The sequence below is a fragment of the Protopterus annectens genome, chromosome 2.part1 (genome assembly GCF_019279795.1).
Source record: "Protopterus annectens isolate FY-2018-M chromosome 2.part1, PAN1.0, whole genome shotgun sequence".
Classification (NCBI taxonomy): domain Eukaryota; kingdom Metazoa; phylum Chordata; order Ceratodontiformes; family Protopteridae; genus Protopterus; species Protopterus annectens.
Window position 1 is genome coordinate 335693378 of NC_056729.1, and position 26774 is coordinate 335720151.

Below are 26774 nucleotides of genomic sequence, written 5' to 3' on the forward strand. Positions count from 1 at the left end.
TTGGTGATATAAGAAATGGTAGGATGGATAGCCCCATAGCCCAACATTTTCATTTCAAGCACAAAGGTTTGGTTGATGGTTTCACCTTTAGTGTAATTGCTAGACTTTATGGGGTGGGGGCTTGCAATATTAATTTTCAACAAAGATTATTGAGAATGGAGTCCAAGTTTATCATTAATTGTAACACTCTTTATTCTAATGGCATGAATCTTGAAATATAATTACAAGAGCATTTTAGGCACATTTTCATAATATTAATAATAAATGTTTTATAAAATTTTGTCATTTTGACATATTTTGATAATATGTTTGGGGTCAGTGGAGCTAACAATGAATTATGTAGTATGGGAAATGTAAAAATGTTAAAAAATGTGAAATGTAAAGATGCTGAAATATTAGACGTTATATTTAAATGTTTAAATATTTGTTTAATTGAGTAATCAGTTATCATTAAGTTGATGTATAAATATGGCTGCTTCTGTGAGTAAAGTATTCTGTGAGAAGGCAAAACTCGAGGTACCAAAAACCGTAAAAGATTATTTTTTGCAGTCTTTGCTGTTTTCTGTGTCTTTGTGTGTTTGGAATTTTGGATTTGCAGCTTTAGCTGAAGTGTGTCGGTTATCTGTGGGTTCCTCAGACTTTCAATTCTCTGCCTTGCCCTTTGGACTTTCCACTGCACCCAGAGTCTTCCCCAAATGTCTGGCTGCCGTTATTGCCTTCTGCAGGACAAAAGGAATCCAAATATTCCCTTACCTGGACTACTTGCTCATTCAGGCAGACTGCAAACAGGCCCTCTGGCAACACGTACAAGTTGCCATTACTCTCCTACAGTCCCTGGGATTTCAGATCAACTTTCCAAAATCCCATCTGGAACCCACTCAAGACATCATCTTCTTGGGGTGCAGGATTCGGACAAACATTATGACAGCCTACCTCCCCCCACCCAAAAGGTGGAAAGCTTGACACAACACTTACTTCTGGTTCTCAAGACCACAGAATTAACCACAAGGCAGTACCTCAGGCTCCTGGGCTATATGGTAGCCACTGTCCATATGCTACATTTAGCAAAACTCCATATGAGGAATTTGCAACGGTACCTCGGGTCAGTTTGGACCCAGCATTCCCACCCCCGTGAATATAGGGTACCTCTCCTGCCCTGCCTTAAAAAGAAGTCCACTGGTGGTTGAAGCAGGTGAACCTCAATCCACGTTTTCCCCTTCAACCAGCTCAACCCAAACAGATTATGCACACAGATGCCTCAGACTTGGACTGTGGAGCAACTCTGGGGCACCTGAGAGTGCAAGGAATGTGGCCAGCACCACACAGGAAAGAACACATCGATATCCAAGAGATTAGGGCAGTATTATTGGCCCTGCAAGTCTTCCAAACCAACCTACAACAAGGACCACTATAAATCTTTACAGACAGTACCACAGTGCTGTCGTATTTCAACAAGCAGGGGAGCACCAAATCTTATTTGCTTTGCAGACTGGCTCTCTTGGTGTGGGAACTGGCCATCTCCTAGGGAGTAACCTTGCAGGCAATTTACATTCCTTCACAACAGAATTCTCAGGCAGACTCCCTTAGCAGATCCATGACAAACAATCACGAATTGATGCTTCATTGGGGCGTCTTCCTGGACCTGGTCCACTGGTGGGGTACACATCAAATAGGCCTGTTTGCCTCCTCCATCAACAGGCAACTTCCATCCTTCTGCACCAGACTTCCACATCATCACGATATAGCAACAGATGCCTTCTCAATCTCCTGGAAGGGGATGTTTCTCTGTGCATCCCCCCCTTCCCACTTGTTCAGAAGGTCCTGCTGAAGATCCAGTAGGACAGACCAGAAATCTTGCTGGTGACTCCCTATTGGGTAATCACCACAAGTTACCCCTCCAGAGTGGACCTTCTCACACAGCATAAGGGATCCCAAATACACCCACAGTGGCAGTCTCTGCACTTCACTTGTGGGTGATAGAATTCTGCTCCCTTTCAGACACTGTTACAATGAGGACATGCTCACTGTCCTGCAGGAGGACAGGAAACCAAATACAAGGAAATCTTCCCTATCAAAGTGGACAAGATTTTCAATATGGTGTCTCAAAAGGCAGTTGGACTTGCTGGAAAGCGAGACCCCCCCCCCATACTGTCTTTCCTATGTGAACTATTGCAGCCAGGGTTGGCCTTCTCATCCATTAAAGCCCACTTGTCTGCCATTTCAGCATGCCTGCTGCTATATCCCCCCTAGCTTCCAGGCTACCAGCTAAGTTATTCCTTAAAGGGATCCTTCACCTCAGACCACCCAGGAAACCCTCTCCCCCCACATGGGACCTCAACTATGTTTTAGAGAAGCTCATGCTCCCTTCATTCGAACCAGCAGATAAATCTTCCCTAAAACACTACACATGGAAGACTGTCCTCCTCGGAGCCTTGACCTCAGCCAGGAGAGTGTCAGAATTGCAAGCCCTAATGGCTATTCCACCCTTCTTAGTATTCCACACTGACAGGATTACTCTTAGAACTAACCCCTCCTTCATGCCCAGGGTGGTGAATGACCTTTCCCTAAATCAGGTCATCCACCCACCAACCTTCTTTCCTAATCCACAGGGAGACAGTGAGAGAGTACTCCATTCCCTGGACATGCACAGACCACGCCGATATTATCTGCACAAAACCAAGTCTATCAGACAAGCTGAACAATTGCTTATCTCCTTCCACCCCAGGGCCCTAGGGAAGGCAGTAACTAAACAAATTATCTCAACATAGATTTCCAAATCTGTCACCTTTTGTCACAAACACTATGGGAAATCCCTGTAAGGTACTGTCAAAGTACACTCCACCAGGGCAATGGCCTCCTCAGGGGTTTTGATATCTTCACCATACTGGAAGCACCCACTTGGTCTTCAATGCACACCTTCACCAAACACTACAAGTTAGGCCACATCTGTAGGGACAGAGCTGTGTTTGCAAGGGCTATCCTACATGGATTGCTGGAGAGCTCTACTAGGCCACCTCCCCTTTCTTCACAGTGAGCTTTGGCACTCACCCATATGTGATGAATACTGCAACATGTGAAGAGAAGGACATAGAATAGTTGTGTAAAATCTTAGCATAACCATAGATGTCCTTCTCTTCCATGTTGCAGTATTCCTCCTCACCCACCTACACCTCCTGCTATGCAGCATTATCCTTTCTGGATGGCACAGGGCTGGCATTACCCTTGCTAGGAATGGTTTTGACTGGGGCTTACAGTTCTGAGGGCTGGTGTGTGCAGACACCACTTTTGTGACCCATATTATGCTAGCCACGTCAGATGTCCCGTGCACCATATAGTGTCTGAAATCTTTTGTATACTGGCCAGACATTTGGGTAGCAGGTGGAGTAAACCCATATGTGATGAATACTGCAATATGGAAGAGAAGGACATCTATGGTTATGGTAAGATTTTACACACTTTCCTTTCTTCACCAACACATCATGGATCATATAACATGGTAAACACATCCTGAAGACTGTGGCAGCATTATACTGGAGTGCTCTTCAAAACATTTCAAGGCAGTAAAAGTTGACTTTGAACAGGCCAAATACACTCAATGCAAAATTTCATGTTCATGCATGTTTTTTTGTTGTTCTGATGTTTGTGTTCTGTGGGTTGGGTACAGGCCTCACAAACAAGAGATCTGTCTGGTATCCTGCATCCCCTGATGCATGGTATAACAATTTGGGGGGGGGGGGGTTAATACCAAATGTAGCTGTATGTCTTAACATTAGTCACAGTGTCTGCAGTTACTAACTAGATGGCCCTGTGAAATTTCATTGTGTAGAAAGCAGTGGTACAGCTGAGATGTGTGCTGGTTTCCTAATGAAATTCAGCATAACTGTTATCTATTCACAAAACATCAATCACAATCCATCAGAATTAGTTAACTGCATCTATAGTCATGAGATGTCAAGAATCTAAATGGCAATGCTCAGATCTGCTCTTAGCTAAAACAGAATGGCATTAAATATACTGATCCCAAGGATATTGCCAATATCCTGGCAGATTGATTCAGTGCCAACTTCACCCCCTCTCACCCCCTAAATGGCCCATCTTAATACCGGAAGATTGCCAAATTCCGGTAATAACGGCCATACAGGTAAAAAATGCACTCTCCAAAGCTAAGAATACAGCATCCATGGGACCAGATGACATCCCGGGCCGTGTACTACATGAACTACAATATGAACTGGCACCTCACCTAAGTGTCATGTTTAATCATAGCCTCACCTCAGGTTTCATGCCCACTGAGTGGCGCAGAGCTGCAGTTATCCCACTCCACAAGGGGGAATCCACATTGGATCCCGGAAACTACCGTCCCATCAGTCTGACAAGCCTTATCTGCAAGGCCATGGAGCGTATTGTCATGGAACTTATAAACAAAGACATTAGCAACCTTCAAACACTGGACCCCACCCAGTTTGGGTTCATGAAGGGCCGATCTTGTATCCTGAACCTGATTGACTTCTTCGAATCAGTCTCCAGAGCCATGGACAAGGGTAAGGTGGTCCACACAGCCTATCTAGACCTTGCCAAGGCCTTTGACACCATCCCCCACTCTGGAATCATAGATAAACTTACTAAGCTGGACATTAATCCCTACGTCACCCTATGGGTTGCTAACTGGCTTACTGATAGAACCCACACTGTAAAAGTAGCCAACTCCAAATCCAGCTCCAGACAAGTGACAAGTGGAGTACCTCAGGGTTCAGTCCTGGGACCGCTCTTGTTTGGCATCTACTTCTCTGAAGTACAGACCAACACTAAGGGACTCTGGCTAACAAAGTTCACAGATGACTGTAACCTGGGAGCCATTATTGAATCCCCAAATGATGTGGATACTCTACAAAAGGGCCTTACAGAAACAGATGCTTGGTGCCAGAGCCATGGGCTCAAGCTCAATGCCAAGAAGTGTATAGTTATCCCCTTTGGGAAAAAACATGTATCCGTGAATTACTATATAGGTGGCAGTACACTAAACACCGAAAGTGTGATAAGAGACTTAGGGGCACAGGTGGACAGTGGCCTCACCTTCGATAACCACATTGCCACAACAGTCAGGAAATCCTTCTATGTGGCACACCTCATCACTAAGGGCTTTTCATCCAGAAAAAAGGAGGTCATTGTCCCACTACTCATCCCTCATTAGACCCATTATAGAATACAACACCCCGTTTGGTATGTACCTCTCAAGACATCTGCAACAACTGGAAAGGCCACAGAAATACCTCACTAAAAGAATCACAGGCCTAAAGCAGATGCCCTACGCTGACCGCCTTAAAAAACTCCAGCTAAAGTTGCATATCGTCTACTCAGAGGCGATCTCTGCTTAACATACAAGGCCATGTCAAACCTAGAGCTGTTGGACATGCTACACTTAAAGAAATCCCAATCCCTCAGAGCCACATGCTCCAGGGATCTAAACCTTGTCATCACAATAAAAAAACATGCTGGAGGGATAGGTTCCTGACCCAGAGACTCCCCAGACTCTGGAATAGATTGCCCATACATGTCAAGCAGAGTACCTCTTTGGCCCTCTTCAAAAGGAACCTTGACGATTGGATGGGAGAAAGGAAATTCACCCAAGGGATTACATCAGTCGCCCTGCTAGACAGGGGTCCAGGGAAGTAAATAGTGCGGAAAGAAATAGCCAGGGAATTGTTGTGGCTAGGCTTGTATAGGCCCTAGGGCTGATAGCCTAGTACCAACCTATGAATAGAAAATCACTAAAAACATCCTTTTTGCTGGGCTCCTGTGTACCCCCCCCCATGTTTGGAGCAGTGTCCCCACACCCCCTTGATACTTATATATACCAGTTCTGAGATCTCTGATTCCCAAGGAAGTGCTATTTTGATTTTGTTAAAATTGCTCTGGAATTACACATTGATTATTGATATTTAGAGTATTAATTCCTTCCTTAAAATCTCAAAACCTGGCATCCATATGTGTAATGTGAAATGCCTGGATGCAGTTCTGGACACATTGGTTATGATCCCAGATATGCCACACACTGACTTGCAGTTCACAGAATGGTAACCCTTCCTGTTCACAAACCTCCGTCACTGTGGAACCAGGTGGAGCCTTGTTTGCTACTCATCTGCAGTCTATGGTACACAGTACATCAGGGAAGCAGGTGATGTCGAAGACACACGTGGTGTTAACTCTCTCATGAAGAGCGCAAGGAAAACTATATGTGCTCCTCCACATTTAGAAGCATTATATCAAGGAACTTGTTGAGTATTCTAGAGATGGAGACAGTGAAATACCTGTACCCCTTGTAGGTAGAATGGAATGAGACATGCATACCTTGGTTTCCACAGGTATGAGAAGGCCATGCAGTCCTGTAACCCTAACCCTGCACCTGCCTCTAACTTTAAGCCGTCCCTTATCTTGGGCAAACTCTTTCTATATTTTACCACTGTAAAAAATACATAAGACACACTACAAACATCAGTACACTTGCTCAGCACTACATCTGTCACTTTACCTTTTCCTGACGTAGCTTGCAAACACTCTTACCATCTCTGTCCTTACTTTAACTCTAACCTGCAAACACTTCTATCACCTAATGCTAAAACTTTTGGTATAGCCAGAATTTTCTGCGTTACAGACGCCCACAAAATGGCAAGTAGTGAGTGAAGATGTAGGGAGAATATGGGAGCGAAATGAACTAGCTTCTTATAATGGATGTAAGAAATCGGTGAAGAACTTCTGTCCAACTAAACATCAATTGCAGGAATATTATGAATTGAAAAATGAAAACAGAGGAGTCAAAAGAGGTAGAATGTCACATATTGAAGGGCACAGATATCTGCAGTTTCAAAACAGACAGCATGGCCAATGATGATCTTACCAAGAAAAAAATATATAACTGTTATCAATGCTAAAAAAGGTATGTTTCCTTGATTCTGCCTTGGATAAGAATGTGTTGTGTGATTTATTGGGGGAGATTTAATAAATGACCGGTATTCTTTGTAAGAAGACCTAAAATTTGATTAACATTTCTGGTCACAATATCATGGAAGTCTAAAAATTGATCTGATGTTCTCAGTCATCATTTATCCTTGACCTTTGAGACATGGTTCCGATCCTTGGAACCAGCTTGGCTATTACACAACTCGCTCCAGCCAAAAATTCTAACTCTAAGACTGCCCACAATACCCCTCTCCAGATTTCCTCAGATTTCATGTGCCGCTCCTGTCGTAAGATGTGTCGGCCGATTCTCACAAGCTAGGTAAAATTTCTGTTTTTCTCCTGAATTTCTCTATTCAGTCTGATATATAATATTAATCTTTGTGTGTATGTATGTATGTGTGTGTGTGTATATTTATATATATATATATATATATATATATATATATATATACACTTCGGTGTTTTCTCTCTGCCGTTGCTGGTAGATTCTTCCTCCCTCGGGTTTCTCTCACCTTCCTTTTTGTGTGAGATGGCCCTTTTTACCATATAATGTGCTTTCTTTACCATCGTTAGTAGTACCTTTTCCTCTCTCTACCTCTTTAGGTAGTTTAGGCCTACCATTGTTGGTAGCTTTCCTTTGTGTGTGTGTGTGTGTGTGTGTGTGTGTGTGTGTGTGTGTGTGTGTGTGTGTGTGTGTGTGTGTGTGAGTGATGCCTGTTGACCTTGATGTTTTTGTGCCTGTCAATGTGATGGATAAGTCTAAAGGAACTACTGCCTTTAAACAATGCCAGGGTTGTGGATGGAAAATGCCCATTTCTGATGAGCATCCTGTGTGTATTGCTTGGGCCCAGCTCATCTTCACCAAGACTGTATGATTTGCCAAGCGAAAACAAATTAGTACTAAAAAGTTTAATTAAGTCCACATTTGAGGAGCCTCTGTCCAGTGACACGTCACCGTCTAAAACTAAACTTGGCACTCAGAATAGTCACTCCCTGCTGGCATCTCCCATGGCTCCAGCATCCAAAAAGCATAAGCTTTCAGCTCCCTCCATTTCAGTGGAACCGAAGGCTAAAGTCCAAAAATTTCGGAACCAACCACCTCAGCACCAGCTACTCCTACAGCACCACAGATCCCGGTGCTATCCACATCAGTACTGACATCTTCAGCTTCCCTGTTGGTACCAACTCAAACTACTTCACTTTCCAGAAATATTGGAACCATCATCCAGGCAGAAGGCTAACATTATTACTATACCCAGGCCAAGGTATTTACCCTCTATTGATTTCTTTGTGGGACAGCTCCCCTGTCCCTTTCTTGACAGACCAGAATCTCCCTCTGACTTCTCTGCCCATTCCTCAAAGAGTCTCACTGATTTTGACATCGTAAGGTTGGTGGATCAGTTCCTAGTGGCTAGCGGTCTTTCTGTTTCTTCCCAGATCCCATTCCTCTCTGGAGATGGGGCCTTCTTTACCAGGACTCTCCCAAATATTCCTCCCCTAACCCCATCTAAGGGCTTAGAGCTTATGACTCCGATACCTCCGGTTCTAACTGCTCTTGTGCTGACAGATTTTCCCCCTTTGGTTCTGGCATCTGCCTTGACTTCCTCAGTCCCTTCTAAACCAACAAACTCCTGTGCTTGTAGCACTGCAGTTGGGTCAGAGGGTTCCGGATCAGCTCCAGTTTTTTATTCAGAGTTATCCTTGACTGTTGGAGCCTCTGCTGATGTGGGCTGTTCCTCTGCTCCTGCTTTGGGCGTAGGTCTCTAGGAGTGGGGTGTGACCTTGGTTCTGAGGTTGTCCTCCTCGGTTCCGGGCTGCCATCCCTCTTCAGGGGGCCTGCCTTCCAGGTAGTGGAGAAGACATTGGCCTCTGCAGGCTCTCAGCTGGCCCTTACCACATCAGAGTTTTATCCCAGGACTCCCTCTCGCCAAGAGCTGACACCAACCTCCATGCCCGGGAGGCAAGCACCAGAGCTGCAAGATATCCCTGCGCAGGGCCCCTCTTCTTCTGAGTATTCCTCAGAGATTCCCACTGAGAAGCCACCCCAGAAAAAGTCATGTAAGAGGAAACACTTAGATTCCCCTGAGGAATATGTCACAGAAGACACGAACTTTGATGATGGGGAGTGGGGAAGGTCCCTCCCGGTCACCCCCAGAAGATGTCTCCTTCGGAGATATCCTTGAGATTCTGAAACAGAGGGGTAGCTGGCAGCCCAAAGGCCCTACCTCTGAGAAGTCAGTTTACCTGCAGGCTTTTGTTGCTCGCCCATCTACTTCTTGGGTGACCCTGCCTGCTGATGATCTTATTAAATTGATTGTGCAGTGGGCTTGGAAGGCTCCTGATTCTGTAGACCCAATTCTCTGGAGATTGGACAGAATACTTTCAGCTCCAGAAGACCACCAGCATTGGGCTAAGGGGTTATCAGTAGATGCTGCGGTGGTGGCAGCAGCCACCAAAAAGGGACTAGCTGTAGAGAGTTCCAGTGTTCATTCCCCAAACTGAGAGTGTAGGGTGATGGACAGATTTGGAAAGCGGATGTATGTTTCATCGACCTTCGCTTTAAGGTCCTTGAATTTTATGGCACATTTTACTAGGCTCCAAAGGGATCTCATCAAGGAGTTATCAGATACCCTAGCAAGAGCTGTGTCTGAGGGGGGTTCAAGATAAATTGGCCTCCCAGCTAGCCAACCTGGAGTCTATTTCCAACTCGTCCATGAGGCTCATTGCGCATGTAGCCAAAGGAATGATGAGGGCAGCGGGTTCAGGCATTGCCATAAGGTGTCATGCCCAGATGCGCTTGTGTGAGTTTGCGGAGCCATTTAAGTCTTCCTTCATCAATGCTCCTTTTGATGGATCTTCCTTATTCAGCCCCAAAGTCAGAGAGACTCTAGCCAGGTGCGAGAAAGATGGAAAGACCCTATTTGCAGTGGTAATACATTTTTCTGCTCCCCAGTGATCTTATTCTAGGAATCAGAGGAGCAGGAAAATATGGTTCAAAAATCTCAAGGGCCTTTTCAGGATACATGTGGTGGTGGCTCCCCTCGGGGCAGAGGGGGGAGCTCTAATGGAAGACGCTGACCCCATGGCAGAGGTGGCTCACAAAATCAGGGTTCTAGAGATTCTTTCTCTGGGCCACCCTACCACTGGTGCTGAAAGGGGGCCCAATTACTTACATCTGGAAGCAGTCGGGGGGAAGATTTTCTCTGCATTTGAGAGCCTGGTGACAGTTAACTTCAGATACTTGGGTGCAAAGGATCCATTGCCAGATGTTAATATATTCCCTTCACTCTCATAACAAGAACAAGATGAAGACTCCCCGATGTTCCACGCAATCAGAGGGATAAAGCAGCTCTGAAAATTCAAAAGCTGCTAGAAAAAAAGAGTCATCCAAAAAGTCCTACCAGACCAGGTAGGGTCCGGATTTTACTCAAGGTTTTTTTTTTATGCCAAAAAAGACAGGGGACTTGAGACCAATCTTAGATCTCAGCATTCTAAACAAATTTGTTCAGCAAGCAAAATTCCGGATGGTCACGTTTCAGTCTCTCCTACCCTTTTTAGAGGAAAATGATTGGATGTGCTCTGTAGATCTTCAGGACGTGTATTACCACATAAAAATGGACAAACACTCCAGATGGTTCTTCCGCTTTTGGCTAGGAGCCAGTTATTTTCAGTTCAGAATCATGCCCTATGGCCTCACTGCAACCCCCAGGGTGTTCACCAAGTGTTTGGGAGCTGTAACAGCTCATTTGAGACTGCACAAATTCCAGGTGTTTCCCTATTTAGATGACTGGCTCATCACCACTCCCACCAGGCATCTAATGCTTCAAGCAACAAACTTCGTTCTTTGCCTGTTTGCTCGTCTGGGCATCACAGTGAACCACTCAAAATCTCAACTAAGTCCCACTCAAGATCTGGAGTTCATAGGAGATTGTCTAAATACTGCCACCTGTACAGCTTACCTACCTCTTCACAGGCTACAGAAGATAAGATCCCAAGTACAAGCCATTCTCTCCAATGGCAAGGTTCCCGCACTCTTAGTCCTTCAAGCCATAGGATCCATGGCAGCAGCAATTACCTTAGTTCCACTAGCAAGATTGGACATGATACTGCTACAGTGGCTTCTGGCATCCCAGTGGTTCATCCTGACCCAATCCAGTGACTCATCCCATTTTAATCACCAGTCATTGCAAGGATGACTTATCCTGGTGGATGGAATCTGAGGAAGTTCTCTTAGACCATCCCTTCATTCCACCTCAACCCAAGATCATAGCGACTATGGACGCCTTCCACATGGGGTGGGGGGGGGGGGCATTATCTGGGAAGAACAGTCCAAGGCATTTTGTCCCCGATGGAGGTCAATCTCCATATTATTGTCCTGGAACTAAGGACGGTGCTGTTAGCATTGCAAGCCTCCCAAACTGTCCTCCATCCAAGACCGATTGCAGTTCAATCAGACAACATGTCAGTAGTCTGGTACATCAATAAACAGGGCAGAACCAAGTCTTAGCCCCCTGTGTGGAGAAGCCTTCAGAGTGTGGCAATGAGCGATATCGTCCAACCACTTTATGATAGCAACACATATCCAGGGGAGCTTGAACGTGATAGTGGCCAAACTGAGTAGATGCATTCTTCTGCCTCATGAGTGGTCTCTCAACCCCAGAATGGTGAAGGAGATTTCCTGCCGTTGGGGCCAGCCTTGCTGCAACCTCTTTGCATCACCCCTGAACAAGTGCAGCAGCTACTTTGCCCTAATCCCCCTCAGGGGGAGTCCCGAAAAGACACTGTCCTTTATGATTGGCCTTTGGGACTGCTCTGTGTCTTTCCCCCCCTTCCCACTGATTCGTCTCTTCTTAAAGAAAGCCAGCAGGTTAAGAAGCAAAGTGATCCTCATTACATCCTTTTGGCCTCAACAGGTCTGGTTCCCCTTTCTGTGCCTCATCTAATTCAACATCCATGGACTCCGGACCCAGTTCCAGATCTTCTGTCTCATCCACAGGGACTGGTGCACCCCACTCTTCAGAACCTCAAGCTTGCAGCTTGGCTCCTCCACCATTAGTTACCAGCCAGAAAAATGTATCCTCTCCAGTTCAGAAAATTTTACTGGCTTCCCATAAGCCTTCCAGCAGGAAACTTTGCCACAGCAAATGGAAAGTATTTTCTATTTGGGTGCAGAGTAATGATCATTACCCCTTCTCTGCAATAGTTGAAAAGGTATTGGAGTTTTTGGCAATGCTATTTGAACAAGGAGGCTCTGCATCTACTATATTTCCCATAGATTGTGTGAAGTGTTCACTAAGGGAACCTTGAGGTTGTAACCACCTTATAAAGACCATCTAGCTCCTTGGGATCTGACTATGGTTCTGCATTTTTGGTAGTTTCCCCCATTGAGCCAGCAGCTAGCTGTCACTTGAAGTTTCTGTCATGGAAGACCATTTTTCTGATGGCCATTACCTCTCCCAGAAGAATTTCTGAGATACACGTTCTGTCTTCAAAACTCCCATATCTGATATTTCATAAGGATAGGGTTTCACTAAGAAGCAACCCATCTTTTCTTCCCAAGGTGATCCCAGAAACTAATATTGATCAAACCATTGATTTACCTGTTTTCTTTCCAAATGTTTCCAGTAAAGGTGAATATTGCTTACATTTGATGGATTTTCAGACAATTACACTTCTACCTCAACAGAACTAAAGAATTTAGAAAATCAGACCAGTTATTTGTCTCCTGTTCTATCTCTGGGGAAATCTTTTTCAAAAGTCATTTTATCAAAGTGATTAAGAGATTCGTTTTATTGTATATGAAAGTAATATAATCTCCAATTACCAGCACCAGTCAGAGCGCATCTACTATAGCGATAGCCATGTCTGCTGTTTTCCATTCCAAGGCTTCCATGAATGAAATATGCTCAGCAGCAGCCTGGGCTACTCCGTATACCTTTATTACTCATTACAAATTGGATATGGTCTTCAGGGGAAGAGCATCCTTTGGCTCTATGGTTCTCAGGAATATCCTTCCATAAGGCCACCCAAGATCTAAAGTAGCTGGGGACTGTGTCCCAAAGATCAAGGATAAATGAAGATTGACAACACAGATGAAAAGTCATGGTAAGTACACAACTTATTTTTGTTTCTGTTGGGGTGGTGCTTAAGTTTGTACCTGTAATGCTACCAGAGTGGCATTTGCTATGGATTGAGTTTCATAATTTTATTAGATTTATTTGAAGTTTTTTTTTAAAGATTTGAATAAAGAAGTAACTTGGTTAGATTTTGAAAGTGTCTTGTAATACTATAAATGATTATGATACTGAAAATGTATGGTACTCTAACAGAGACACTAGTTATCCTGCATATGGTCCTTCTGAAATTCCTTTTTTATTTTAAAGGTAAATTTATACCACCTTTTAAGAATGACTGCATTAATACATTTTATTGAACTGTGAAATGTGAAAGGTTACCAACAAAAACTGTGAATCCTCGTGGCTAAAGGTTGGTTAAAACTCTAAAACAAAATCTATAATGTCCTTTACTAAGATAGTGACGAGCTAATGCATTCGTTTTTAACTTCTTACGAATATCCCCAGCACATTCTAGAATCTGTTTCTTAAGTTGTCTTGTGTTTTTTCCCCGCATAAAACAAGGGCAATTACAACAGATAGCTAAATAAACTAAAGAAGTGCTCCTTCAATCAGCTTAAAAATGAAGTAGGAATTCACCCCCCCCCCTTATCTCCACCCCCAACCTTTAGCCACAAGGATTCACAGTTTTTGTTGGTTATCTTGTTTTTGATGCACCTTGTGGACACATGGCAGAGAAATTGCAAACTGAACTGGACTATGTCCCTGGTAATGTAGTTGATGTCGATGTAGATAAGTGTTTTAATCATTACAATAAGTTGTTTCACAACCAGACTAATACGCTGCTGGCTCTTAATCTCTCTGAAGCCAATACTACAAGTGATTGAGAAATGCCTAATATGAATTCTTTATTGGATGACTTGAATCAGTTGGAGAATTTAATCTGTAAATTAAAGAAACTGGAGTGGCAAAGATTTCATCTTGATGCTTGTCTGTATTTTAAAATTGTACCAAGAGGTTTTTGTTTGTTAAAAATGCCTATACGTGGAGAACACCACCCTGAGTTACTTAAACACTGGCAGAATTTGAATGCCAGAGTTTGTTATATGGGATTATTGACTTTTTTTACTCCCATAGAAATGGGGGGTATGTGTAGATGTTGAACAGTTGCTTCATGACAAATGTGAAAGGTTGCTGTTTTTAAAAACACAACTGAAAGATATGAAGGTTTTTACAATATAGTAAGGCAAACTGAATGAAGGGTATTGAAAGACTTGGCTAATGCATTGATTATTAAAATTGCAGATAAGGGCAAAAAATGTTGTTATAAGTGTTCATCAATTGTAAAATGTGTATGGAGCATTTAAATGATAGAAATACTTAGGAAATTAGTAGTAAAAATAATTATATGAGAGCCAAATGAGTTTTAAGGAATTGGTTGATAAATATTTTAGACCTTTTTAAATAAATGTGCACACAGAATGTTCAAACAATATATTTTTAATAATTTTCGCAAGAAATTTATTAATCTACCATGCAGACCACTTATTAGTAGCTGCTAAGGTTCCTAGAAAAATATGTATATAATAAATGGCTGTTTGCTGAAGTATGTTAACGTCTGGTTCATATGTAAAGGATACAGTACTTAAGACAATTAATGGTATTAGGTGGTGAGATTATTCTTCTAGGTCACTGTGGCTGTTAAGGCTGTATGTACTAGTATTGGCAATGGTGTGGACCTTGAAGCCTTAGATTATTTGTTAGGCTCCAGTCCTGCTGCTTCTTATATTTATGAATTAGTTTGTTTGAATAATATTTTTCATTTTTGATGGACAAATTTATAGGCAAACACTTGGTGCAGTGATGGTGCAAGTATTCCCAGTTGTATGCAAATTTATTAATAGATCTATTTGAAACTAAGTAATGAAAAACTTAGTAATTGTATACATGTGGTACACAACTGATTTGCAGTTTATATGCAAAGTAATATAGACCTTTTTATAATTTTTATGAAAGTTGGGAAAATAATCATTTTAACTTGTTTTACTAATATTATTGTTAGTCAACAAATTATTTTGATCTTACTTTATATGGGATACATGACAATCACATTAAAAGTAAATTACATCAATGGACTCAGATGCCCAAACATTTTATGTGGTAACAGCGATCATTCTAAACATTTCATTTCTGTATTACTTTATGGTGAATTTCTTACAGCTCGTAGAAATTGCAGCTATTAAGATGATTTTCTGGAAGAGTCTAAGTATTTGGTCCAACTTTTTAAAAGAGAGGATATAACAAATTTCACACTGCTTATTGACATTCCTATAAGAGGGGCAGAAATAATATCATTCTTGATGCTATGTGATTGAGGCAGCCAGTTATTAGTGACTGCCAAAATTCATGGGGAAATGTATATATAGGGTCTACTTCACATGACTGAAATTTAATGTGACCGAGACCAAAACACCTAATTTTCAAAAGACTGATAACTCATTTGACTGAAACTCATAATACGGAAACCTTACAATGCTAAAGTTCAAAATACTAATGTGTAAACCATAAACATGCACACTTAACACCAATGACTAACTCTTTCCAGAACTACTTACCTACCCTCTTAACAGAAACCGGACGATATAAAACCAAACCCCACACCCCCCTAACTATATGTACTAACTCCAGGATCGCACTACAGTGAGGAAAATGGCATATACCTTCTACTTACCTTACAGTAGTCTACACACTGCCACTACTGTTGGGAGCACATAAAACATCCGCCATATTACTTGAGATACTTCCCATAAAAATGTAAACAGACATACCCACATTTAGAAACACTACAACTCTACTTTCTACATTACTATTGGTATTCTGACAATCAGCACTATACGTTACAGTAATTCTTTTTATCACAAGCAAGTCACAGGAGAAGGGAAACCCACATCATATCTATGGCTTACAATTCAGTGTAATGAGATTCAGTCAAATGAGTTTTCAGTATTTTGAAAATTCGGTATTATGGTCTCATTCAAATGAAATTTTAGTCATATGAAGTAGACCCATATGTAATATATGGTAATCCAGTATACTTGCTGAAATGAATTATACACTTGTGAAAAGCTGTTGTCCTTTCTTGATACAAAATGAAAAAGTGGGGCTTTCTTTACTTGATGCTCTAAAGACATATTGGTATTCAGGACTCTGCTGCACTGGTGACATAGAGGGATAAGGCCCTGACTATGGCCCAGCTAGCCTGGGTTTGAGTAGCAGCTCAGGCGATTGACAGAGCAGCATAGAGGGATGGGTGTTACCATCTGTGTGTGTGGGGGAGGGTTCTGTGGATGGTGTCTCCTATGACAATCCCTAGTGGTGGCTGGGACTTTGCACTGGCAGGTGTGGTCCAAAAGAGGAAAGGGTACAGGTATGGCTGAGCTGCTGCTGATGTGTAGCAATTTGTCACATCTCCATTACATGCCCACCTCTCGGATGTAACCATGGGGTTCCACAATAATAGTTCATAAAATAAAAAAAAATCTTGAAGTGGGACAACAATGACAACCCCCCCAGGACATGTTTAAGATCCTTGCTGGACCTGACTTAAATGTGGACATTGGACTGGGGGTCGCTTGTCTTGCCTGTAGACCCAGGGAAGGATGTGTGATGCTTGGACAGCTGTCAGAATGAAAGAAGGGGAGAAAAAGAACTCAAAAAAGTATTCAGGGCTCTGTTGTACTTAGACACTTTAAATGGCATGGAGAAATAACTCAGATCGTTGGTTTGACAAATTTTGATTTTAAGCATGCTTGTAGACATTGTAGTATGTTTATGTTTATGCTTTTGTTTGATTTTATTATGATTAATAAAAATAAGGTTAATTTATGTGATATTATGTTTTGCATTGAAAAAAATGTAGTGTATGTTATGCATTTCCCCGTGTGATTTAAGTTATTTTGGAGAAATTAAAACCTTTACTATGAGACTTAAGGGACATATTAAAATATTATTTAAACTGACATAAAGGTGATTATAATGGCATAAAGACTGGAGTACTTTATTATTGTAGAAAGTCTGAAACCATAGATTGTGATATAAAGAATAAGCTCAGATATAAGGAAATGTGTTTTATTTTGAAATTTAATACTACATATCTATTTGGTTTAAATAAGGACCTTAACTGGAATGAGATTATTAGAGGATAACCTTTGGTTGTTTTATGTAGCGGGTGAGTTTTATTGTATTGCCTAAATGTTTTAGAAGACTTGATTAAACGCTGCATTCACAAACCAGCTTTTGTAAACAGCCATGCATTTCTTGGGAAATGACAGATGCTATGTTAAAGTGAAACTTTTCCATAAATATATATCTGCTTCTTTCCAACAAACATCCCAGCTGTTTCCCCAGGCAACCCTTCTGTAGTGTACACTTCCAATTATTTAACTGTGATTGGCTGACAGTATCAAGAAATAAAATATTTTCTACACTGTTTCAGCTTGTTTCAGGCACTGGTTGTAATCCATCTACTCCCAAAATTCATGTCTGGGTAAAACCGATCATTTGATTAAATGCAGAAATACTGATGAAAATTAATACACACCCTTCCCTGAATAACTCATTTATTACAAGATACATCTGAGATCATTACATTGTGATGTATTGCCAGCTGCTGTCCATGTTTAGCTTTTTCTACAGATAAACTGTTCTATTTCTTCCTGAATACCCCTTTATAGGTTCATAGGTTCATAGGTTCATACTAGGCTATCTGCCCAAGGGCATTTATAAGCCTAGCCCATAGTTATTTGGCTTTCGCCACCCCTTTAGTTTGAATAAAAATATGCCTATTATTTTGCTGTGCCTCTGTCAAGCAGTGACACTGAAGTAATCCCTGGGGTATATCTGCGATCCCCCATCCATTGGTCAAGATTCCTCTTGAACAAGGCCAGCGAGGTGCTCTGCCTCACATGTACCGGTATTTTGTTCCACAGCATAGGGAGTCTCTGGGTGATGAATCTGTCCCTCCAGCATGTTCTATTAATAACCGTGTCAAGGTTTAAGTCTCCCGCCCTTGTGGTTCTGAGGGATCTAGATTTTTGAGGTGAAGCATATTCATCAAATCAGGGTTTGACATGGCCTTATATGTCAGGCACAGGTCACCTCTGAGCAAGTGGTATGAGACTGAATAGAGCTGGAGTTCTTTCAGTCGGGCAGCATAAGACATATTTTTGAGACCCTTTATCCTTTTGGTGAGGAACTTTTGGGGCCTTTCCAGCTGCTGCAGGTGTCTGGTCAGATACATTCCGAATGGGGCATTGTACTCAATCATAGGTCTAATGAGTGATGAGTACAGGGGCGATGACCTCCCTTGATCTAGATGTGAATCCCTTCATGATCAGGTGGGCAATGTAGAAGGTTTTCCTAACTACTTTAGCAACATGAGTGTCAAACGAAAGGCTACTGTCAACCTGGGTCCCCAGATCCCTGATGACTTCTTCTGTGCTCAGTGGATTGCCACCTATATGGTAGCTAGGGGTAACCTTGTTTTTCCCGAAGGGTATGACTATGCATTTCTTGGCATTTAACTTTAGGCCATGGCTCTGGCACCAGTTATCCATTTCTGTGAGGCCCTTCTGAAGGATATCTGTGTCAGATGTGTTTTCGACTATGGCGCCCAGTTTGCAGTCATCTGCAAACTTTGTCAGCCATAACCCTCCTGTGTTTGCTTGTACTTCAGAAAAGTAGATGCCGAACAAGAGTGGACCCAGGACTGAGCCCTGTGGGACACCACTTGTGACAGGCTTTGAGTCTGACATGGCTCCAGCAACTCTGAACCTGTGGGTTCTGTCACTTAGCCAGTTTGCAACCCATCTTGTGATGTATGGGTTTACATTCAAGCTGATGAGTTTTTTGATACCTGAGTGGGGTATTGTGTCGAAGGCCTTTGCCAGGTCAAGGTAGGCTGTATGGACTGTCTTTCCTCATCAATGGCCTTGGTGACTGTCTCAAAAAGTCAACCAAGTTTAAAAGGCATGATCTGCCTTTGACAAAGCCAAACTGGGTTGGATCCAAAGTCTGCAAGTTCCCTATGTCTTTATTTATGAGTTCCATTATGATCCTCTCCATGGCTTTGCAGATAAGGCTTGTCAAGCTAATGGGACGGTAATTTCCAGGGTCGGTGGAGGCACCGCCTTGTGAAGTGGGACCACAGTCGCCGCGCCACTCCTTGGGTACGTATCCTGAGGTGAGGCTAAGATTAAACAGCTGTCCTAACTGCGGGTTTAATTCCTCATTGAGTTCATGGAGCACACAGCCGGGGACACCATCCGGTCCCATGGATGCTGTGTTTTTGCTTTGGAGAGAGCAGTTCTCACCTGGGCGTTGGAGATGTTTGGGGGCTACAATCCTCTGGTATAGATATCTCTCCTTTTGGGGAGGGGGAGAAGTTTGCACTGAACCTGTCAGCCAGTATGTTGGCAATGTGTGTAGGTTCAGTAATCTTCACATCATTTTGAACTAATTCTGAGCATATCTGGGAGTTTCCTCCTAGGTTTCTAACATAGCTAAAGAAGGCCTTATGATTGTCTTTTGAATCCTTGGCGATTTTTCTCTCAAAATTTGCCTTGGATGATTTTATGAGAGCTCTTAGTTTTTACTTATAATGATCAAAGGTGTCTTACCTTTCAAGGATTTTGCTCCATCTTGTAGTAGCTTCCTCCTTTTGTTGTAGAGCTTGTTTATGGCTGGGGTCCACCAGACTGGACGCTTGCCTTTGGTACAAAGAGTCTTAGTTTTGTTTGGGATTGCCTGATCCATGCAGTCCTGTAGGTGCTGGTAGAAGGCATTTGTAAGTGATTCAGCGGTTTGAGTAATGTTTACCACTGGCTCAGGGGCCTTAAAGGTGACCACACTAGTTTTCAGAAGCGTGAAGTCGGCTTTTGCGAAGTTTTTCACTGTGGTCTTTTTGTTTCAGGTGGGGCGGGATGAGGACCTCCAGCGAGATTAGTTTATGATCTGATCTCACCAGTGAGGGGTATACTTCCGGTGTTGAACATTGTGATCCCATGTTCGTGATGATGAGATCAAGTATGTTTTCTCCTCTTGTGGGGATGGTGACTAGTTGTTCCATGGCATTTGAGTTTATGAACTCCAGGAACCTTTGGGCTAGAGTGTTTGGGCTTGAGTAGTGTTCCCAGTCTATATTAGGGTAGTTGAAGTCACCTAGTATGATGGTGTTTGGAGATACATTTATCCCCTCCATTGTTTTCAGGAAGGCCATGTGAGGTTCCTGAGTTTGTGAGGGTGGCCTGTAACATGCTACAAATTGCAGAGCAGTCTTGCCTATGGTTAATTGCACCTGGATGGTCTCTGATGCATCGTGCATTGCCACCAACCTTGAGGTGTGGGTGTCCTGTATGAATATGGACACCCCCCCTCCTTTCTTGGTGTTGTCCGGATTTTGGGGCCGGAACGCATGATATGAGGTGAAACCTGCTAGTGCTGGGGTGCTCTCAGGAGCCTTGAACCAGGTTTCTGTCACAGCACAGACATCGATGTTCTCCATACTGAGAAGGGCCTCGAGTGCGTGCATCTTGAGATTGAGACTTCTGGCATTGAGCAGCATTACCCTTAGTTTTTACTTTTTGTGTTCTAGGGTGGTAGGTTTAGAATTTGAGCCTTGCCTAAAAGGCACTATGGGGTGGCAAGAGCCTTTGCCAATATCCGGAAGCCTAGGGGTGACAGGTGCAAGCCGTCCCTTGCGAAGCAGCGTGGCTTGTCCAGCATGTCATCCCAGGCAGACAGACATTGGATCCCCTTTGAATGACACCAGAATTTAAGCCAATTATTAAAGTTGATCATCTTATCACTGTATTGTGGCATCATTCTAGGTGAAGGTAGGATACTGCTCAAGGTCAGGGTCATACCTGCCTGGGCTACATAATCAGAGAGCTCCTCAATGTCTCTTTTCATGTAGTCCAAGGAGGTACGTCTCAGGTCGTTGACACCAGCGTGGACAATGACTGAGTCGTACTTGTACCTGCTGTTGAGAGATCTGAGTGCTTGTGTTATGTGGCGGTTTCTAGCGCCCGACAGGCAGCTTACTGTGACCTTCTCCTTACTCAGTCTGGTGAGCGGGACGTCAGTGTGTCTGACTATGGAGTCACCTATGACAAGTATGTTTGGTGTTGTATTTGGCCTTAAGGGCAGTGACTGCTTTGTACACTGATTTTGTTGTTTGTGTTGTTTGTGTGGTGTATTGAGTTTGCAGTTGCTTGGGTGTCTGCTTTGGAGGCCTCTGCTGTTTAGGTAAATTTTTACTCAGAGCCTCCGAGTATGTCTTAGTGTGTTTATGTGTTTGATTCAGTGGTGTGGTTGAGTTATGTGAGACTGGTATTGTGGTGTGTGTAGTTGCCTTCTCCTCCTGCCTGGTCTTGCCAGTCCTGAGTTGAGAGAGCTCAGCCTCCAGTCTGGCTAAATAGCTGCATCTCTCACAAGTGTTAGTGTTACATGGGAGGAGGAGATGGTTGTCCGTGTACATGAGGCAATTGTAACATTGTCTCAGAATTCCCAGATTCACCAAATGGGCAGGAGAGGACGCCAGCATCTGACCCTTCGACATGCTAGAAAGAATTATGAATTGGTATGAGACAGAAAAGTAGTGGGCTTAGCAGGGAAATGGGCACTTTGATACTGTTATGTTCAGGTGGCAGACAGTAAAGTTTTCCACAAAGTCTTTTGTCTGCTTTCACACATGACCTTTAGGCTATATCCACCCCCACCCACCAACAATGACTATAACAGAGTTGTTTGATAAGGTAAGAGATACCCTGTCAAAAATACATAATTTCTACAACTACTTCGGTTGTTTTCATGCACAGGCTGCCCCCATAACCCCTTTCTGACTATAAATACCTCCACTCCTTTGACTGAGATCAAATAACAGAATTATCTGCAAGTCTGTGTGGAGGCATAGAGGGATTAAGCCCTGACTACACCCCAGGTGATCCAAGTTCATTTAGTGGCTTAAAGCTTGATAGAACAGGCAGGTGAGGATGGGCGTGCCCTTCCTGAGAAGTGTATGTCAGTGGCTGTATTCAGCCATGCTCACAGCTCCAGAAAAGACTGACTTTACACCAGAGGGTGGAGGTGAGTCTTGGTGAGGAGTCAGCATAAGGTGGGAGTGCGAGCGGCATCCCAGTGGTAGCCTTTGCCTGCATGTGTGAAGGAACATGCGTGTGCAGGTTGCAAGGCATCGGCAGTCTAGATGCACACATCAGCACAGAAGAAGGAATTAGAAGATACAGTAAAAATGTCCTAAACTGTCAGGAAGCTGGCAAGGATGCAAACTCTCTGATGTCTGCCAGGAATGACAGCCCATCTGGGTGCCTCTTGCCCCAGAGGATGTTGGAGACCACCTACTTGTGAGGGAGGAATGGGTTCAAGTCTAGTAAGGGGTGGGGGTGGCTCAGTGGTTGGTATGGCAAAAGGGAAAAAAAAGACCTAAAAAAAAGTTATGTGCACAATATTTTACTGCACAGAGAGTGCACACCACCCTTACCATATCCATTCTCTAACTTGATGCACCTCATGACATATGCAATCAAGTGCTAGAAAAATATACACTGGTAGTTCAGCTGTTAATACAGCTATACTGTGTCTCCAACCGAAAAACTTTCTTTCTGACCTACTAGATGTATTTCACCCCCCCCCCCACACACACACACACACACACACACACACACACACACACACACACCACACATTCTAATTGCTGGTCAGTCATTAATTTGACGTCAAAGTAGCATGTGACATACCTAAAGCATGTTGCTTACTACAGTCCTACTTCTTGGTCAGAGACACAGTAATGTTTATTGACTGAGTCACAGTCTGGCTTATCTGTTCACAAACATTTAGATTTTTTCTGTTACACTACAAGATGTTAAGATAATATTAATAGTTAATATTTTATTGTGAAATTGATTACCTTCCTACTACACTTATTTTTCTTTTTGCAGTCAACAATTTCATATTATTGAAAAAAATTAGTATTCTTTGTCGCACACTGTAGCATAATTTACTGCTAGTGCAATTCATATTCAATGTCCACATTTAAAGGGTTACACTTCCACAAGCACTGGACTGCTAGGCAAGGGGCACTGTAGTTTTGGGGAAATCTACTAATTTTCACAGTTTTTTGCAAAAAAGGAAACTGTACAGAAGAATTCTAAATGGCAAGGTATTCTTACCAGCAATTTGGAATATGTATATTTAAAAGGGGGATCAGAAAACAGCTTACATGCATAGGAGACTGTGTGGTGCCTTTATCTACACAGTAGGCAGTCAGCAAAAAGTTATTTCTTTGGCTGAGAGTATCTTAGATTCTTGGAATCATAGTTTTTTTTTTTCAATGCAGTGTCCTTTGATAAACTGTAATCACCTCACCAATACCCACCCTCGTAATTCACAAAAAATACTTTGCAAGTAGACATGGCATCTGTCACATTGCCTGTATATACAAAGTGCTTACCTTGATAGTGGTCCAAAAAAAAGCTATGCTTCCATAGGTTCCTACCACCTTTGTTCCTAGTTAAGCTTAATTACTGAAGATTTCTCAAAACAATAGTGACAAGTACACAATGTCTGAGTGTGTAAATGGACATTTTTAGAAGTGATGTCAGTTAGGCTACTCTGCAGGTAAGTTAGCATTTCCTGATATGAGATGAGGATCGAAATTATACAACATTTAATGATAAACAGTAATAAGAAGAAACTCTCTCTCCTTTATGTGGTACTGTATCATTTTATAAAGTAAAATACTGTATGAAATAGCTTTATTTCATCTCTGGATTATGTAAACAACATTTCATTGACTCAAGTATATATTTGTGTTTTCTAGCTGAGTTCTAATCTCCGCCATGTGCGAGTTTTTGAGATGGATGAGGATGATGAAGGTGAGATAGATGAGGAAGAGGATCACGAATCACAAGATACAAATGGCACGCAAAAGGAATTGGAGGAGTCTATAGACTGCCAGGATGTTTCAGCCATAAGTGACATAACACAAGAGACTGAAGAAAACAGTGATGTGCAAGATGAAAGCATTTCAAATCTTGAAATGAGTGATGCATGATCATTTCATTGTCATGTACATCCTTGGTGATTTATATATTGCCATGTTCATGTTCGTTTTCAGCCAGCATTATATTAATGCTGTGTCTGATACTTGAAATCCAACTGTATTATGCAGTGATAACAAAATGTCAGAAAGTAATAAATTCTTTTTTTTTTTCTAATCGGAGTATTTGTTTCACATTAATGTGCATATGTTTACTTTTATTTCTCTGTACTTTTCTCCTGGTCCAATTGACACCTTTGATGTCTTTGTTTTGCTTGGCCCCTTGGCACCCCAAATCACTCTGTTTTTTGTGGTGGTGTGCCCTCCCATTCTATGAAGAGTTTGCTTGAGCAGAACCCATCTCTCTTATATGGCCTCCTGTAGTAGAGGGTGGGAATTAGGAACCTGGTGAGTCTTCATCAATGGCTAAGTCTTCTTTTTCTTGATCATGCCATAATCTCCTGCAACTGTCAGCTGGCAGGTGCACAGCAGTCTACAGTGTTGGGCCCACTCACAAAAGTGGGCGTTGCTTGCTTTGCCCCAGCTGAAGTGCATACATTGCTTGGTAGACTACACTTGCCTTTAGACCACATAGGTTCTGATTATCTACCCAGTCTTCTGCCAGGTGGGGCTTGATAACAGAAAAGTTATCCTGGCATCCACGTAAGCTGCATTTGCCATGATTGCCAGTGTTTATTTCATTCAGGATGAGATGGTGGCTGAAAACTGTGGGATTCAAGTACAGCAGCTTTGCCAGCCTTTGCTTCCTTCAGTCTGTCCCTTTTTCCATCTCTACCAAATACATTATGCAGAGTATTAGCTTTGCCCTTATCTTAGTCTTGTAGCCCTTGCAGATGAGGTTTTGTGTTGTATTGTGTTAGAGAGTAATGATTAACATTTATTTGCTTGTAGCAGTACTATAATTACTTAAGCTTATGCTAGGGGTTCTGCAGGCCCCACTGCTGAACTCTTCCCACCCTCTACAAAGCAGTCAGATTTAGTTTTTCAAAGCAGTGTTTTATAAGTGTGCCTCTTCCTGTCATCATTAATCATAGTCTTTGAAGAAGTATCCATAATGGAGTATGCATGTCTTTCCTTTCCTTAAAAAAATACTGCAGGTGGAGCTTAACCTTTTAATGTCAACATGCTTGGTTGAATAATCTCTTGCTTCCTTTCTTCCCAGCTCCCTCCTATCCAGCAAGCTGTCTGTACTCATGATGAAGACTGTCTCTGAAAATATGGAAACTGCATGCCAGGCCCCAGTGGTGGCTGGTGACTTCAAATCGAAGGGGGGCTGCAGGAGACAGCTAAATGGGTGGTGTCAATGGGAAGGGGTCTGGCCAACTAGAAAGGGGAGGAGCTATGCTCAAAACCACAAAACCGGGAACTTTAATTAAATATGCTGCTCTGGGTGCCAAACCGTCATTATGAGAGTCCAATCAAGACAAAATGAAATGTAGAAGAAAAAAAATATTTCAATGCATTGGCTGCACGACAGCTTACTTAATATCTAGATGGAAACAAAAAGGCTGTGAGGCATAAAAACACATTACTTTTTAAATACATTACTGGAATGCCAGTCAAAATCAAGTAGAAGAAAAACAAGCAGCACTAATCTCAAACCACTTCTCCTTGCACTGCAGTTCTAATTATAATTTATATTCAGCTTTATAAAACATACCAAGTAACATGCTGGAAATAGCAATGATACCCCCCACTTGTAAAAATGTTTCTTATCCAAAAAAGACCTGCTGCCAGACAACTATTTACTTGTTTCATTGGGAAAACATGATCAAAATAAAAATGAACAGCAAACAAGAAACAAGCTCAAGGTAAATTGCTTAACGGATTACTGCACAAGTTATGGACCACACATGATAGATTGGCATTCTGTTTAGTTTATGAGTAAAGCCTGCAATGATGACTGCAAGGCTCCAACAAAGGTAATGAGCTTCTTAAAATACTGTAATCCTGTCTTTTATTACAAATACTGTTGTATGGTCATATGCATTTCAATACCCAAGGCTTATACGTTATCTAGTTATGCAAGTATTCTCTGCATGGCAACAACAAAAAGGCTTTCAATGTTGGTAATTCTTTAACAGTAAGCTTACTTGCATCTTAGTCTCAGACAAGCTTACCTGATGGTCATGAAATCATTGCTACTTAAACATAGAGCAACAGGCACTTTCTGAATAATAATAAGAATAATCAACAGTGTAAAAATATGACAAAAAAAACAGAACATTCTGCAAAATCAAGCAAGACAGATGAAAATCCAATGTAGTACTTGTGTCTACCTAGGATATGGGGGGGATACTCTGCACACTTACACTGCATAACTGCTCCTTACCTTGCTTGGACACATCCAGACTCACTACATGGTGGAGTGGGATGCAACAAGTATGTCACAACTTGAAATGTCTCTGGCTGACTGCAAAGGCCCTGATACATCTGTCATACCTCTCAACCTCAGAGCAAGAAATCTAGACAAAGCCAGGCCCAAAATTAAGGACAATATTTAAATATTGTTCTTATAAACTTAGTATGAATTTTCTGAAGGGTATGATACATTTGGGTAGTATAAAGATTAACTTTGGGCTGTTTTCAAATGATAGGCCCCTTGCACA

General features: G+C 42.3%; 1 protein-coding gene across 1 annotated transcript in view; it reads left to right on the forward strand.

Moving 5' to 3' along the window:
* Positions 1 to 24322, forward strand: part of ANAPC4 (anaphase promoting complex subunit 4) — a 1069940-nt gene extending 1045618 nt beyond the window's left edge. Inside the window, exon 28 of the mRNA XM_044062163.1 lies at positions 23926 to 24322. Coding sequence (XP_043918098.1) covers positions 23926 to 24159 — 234 coding nt within the window. The 3' untranslated portion in view covers positions 24160 to 24322. The remainder of the gene's footprint in view (positions 1 to 23925) is intronic.
* Positions 24323 to 26774: the final 2452 nt, after the last annotated feature.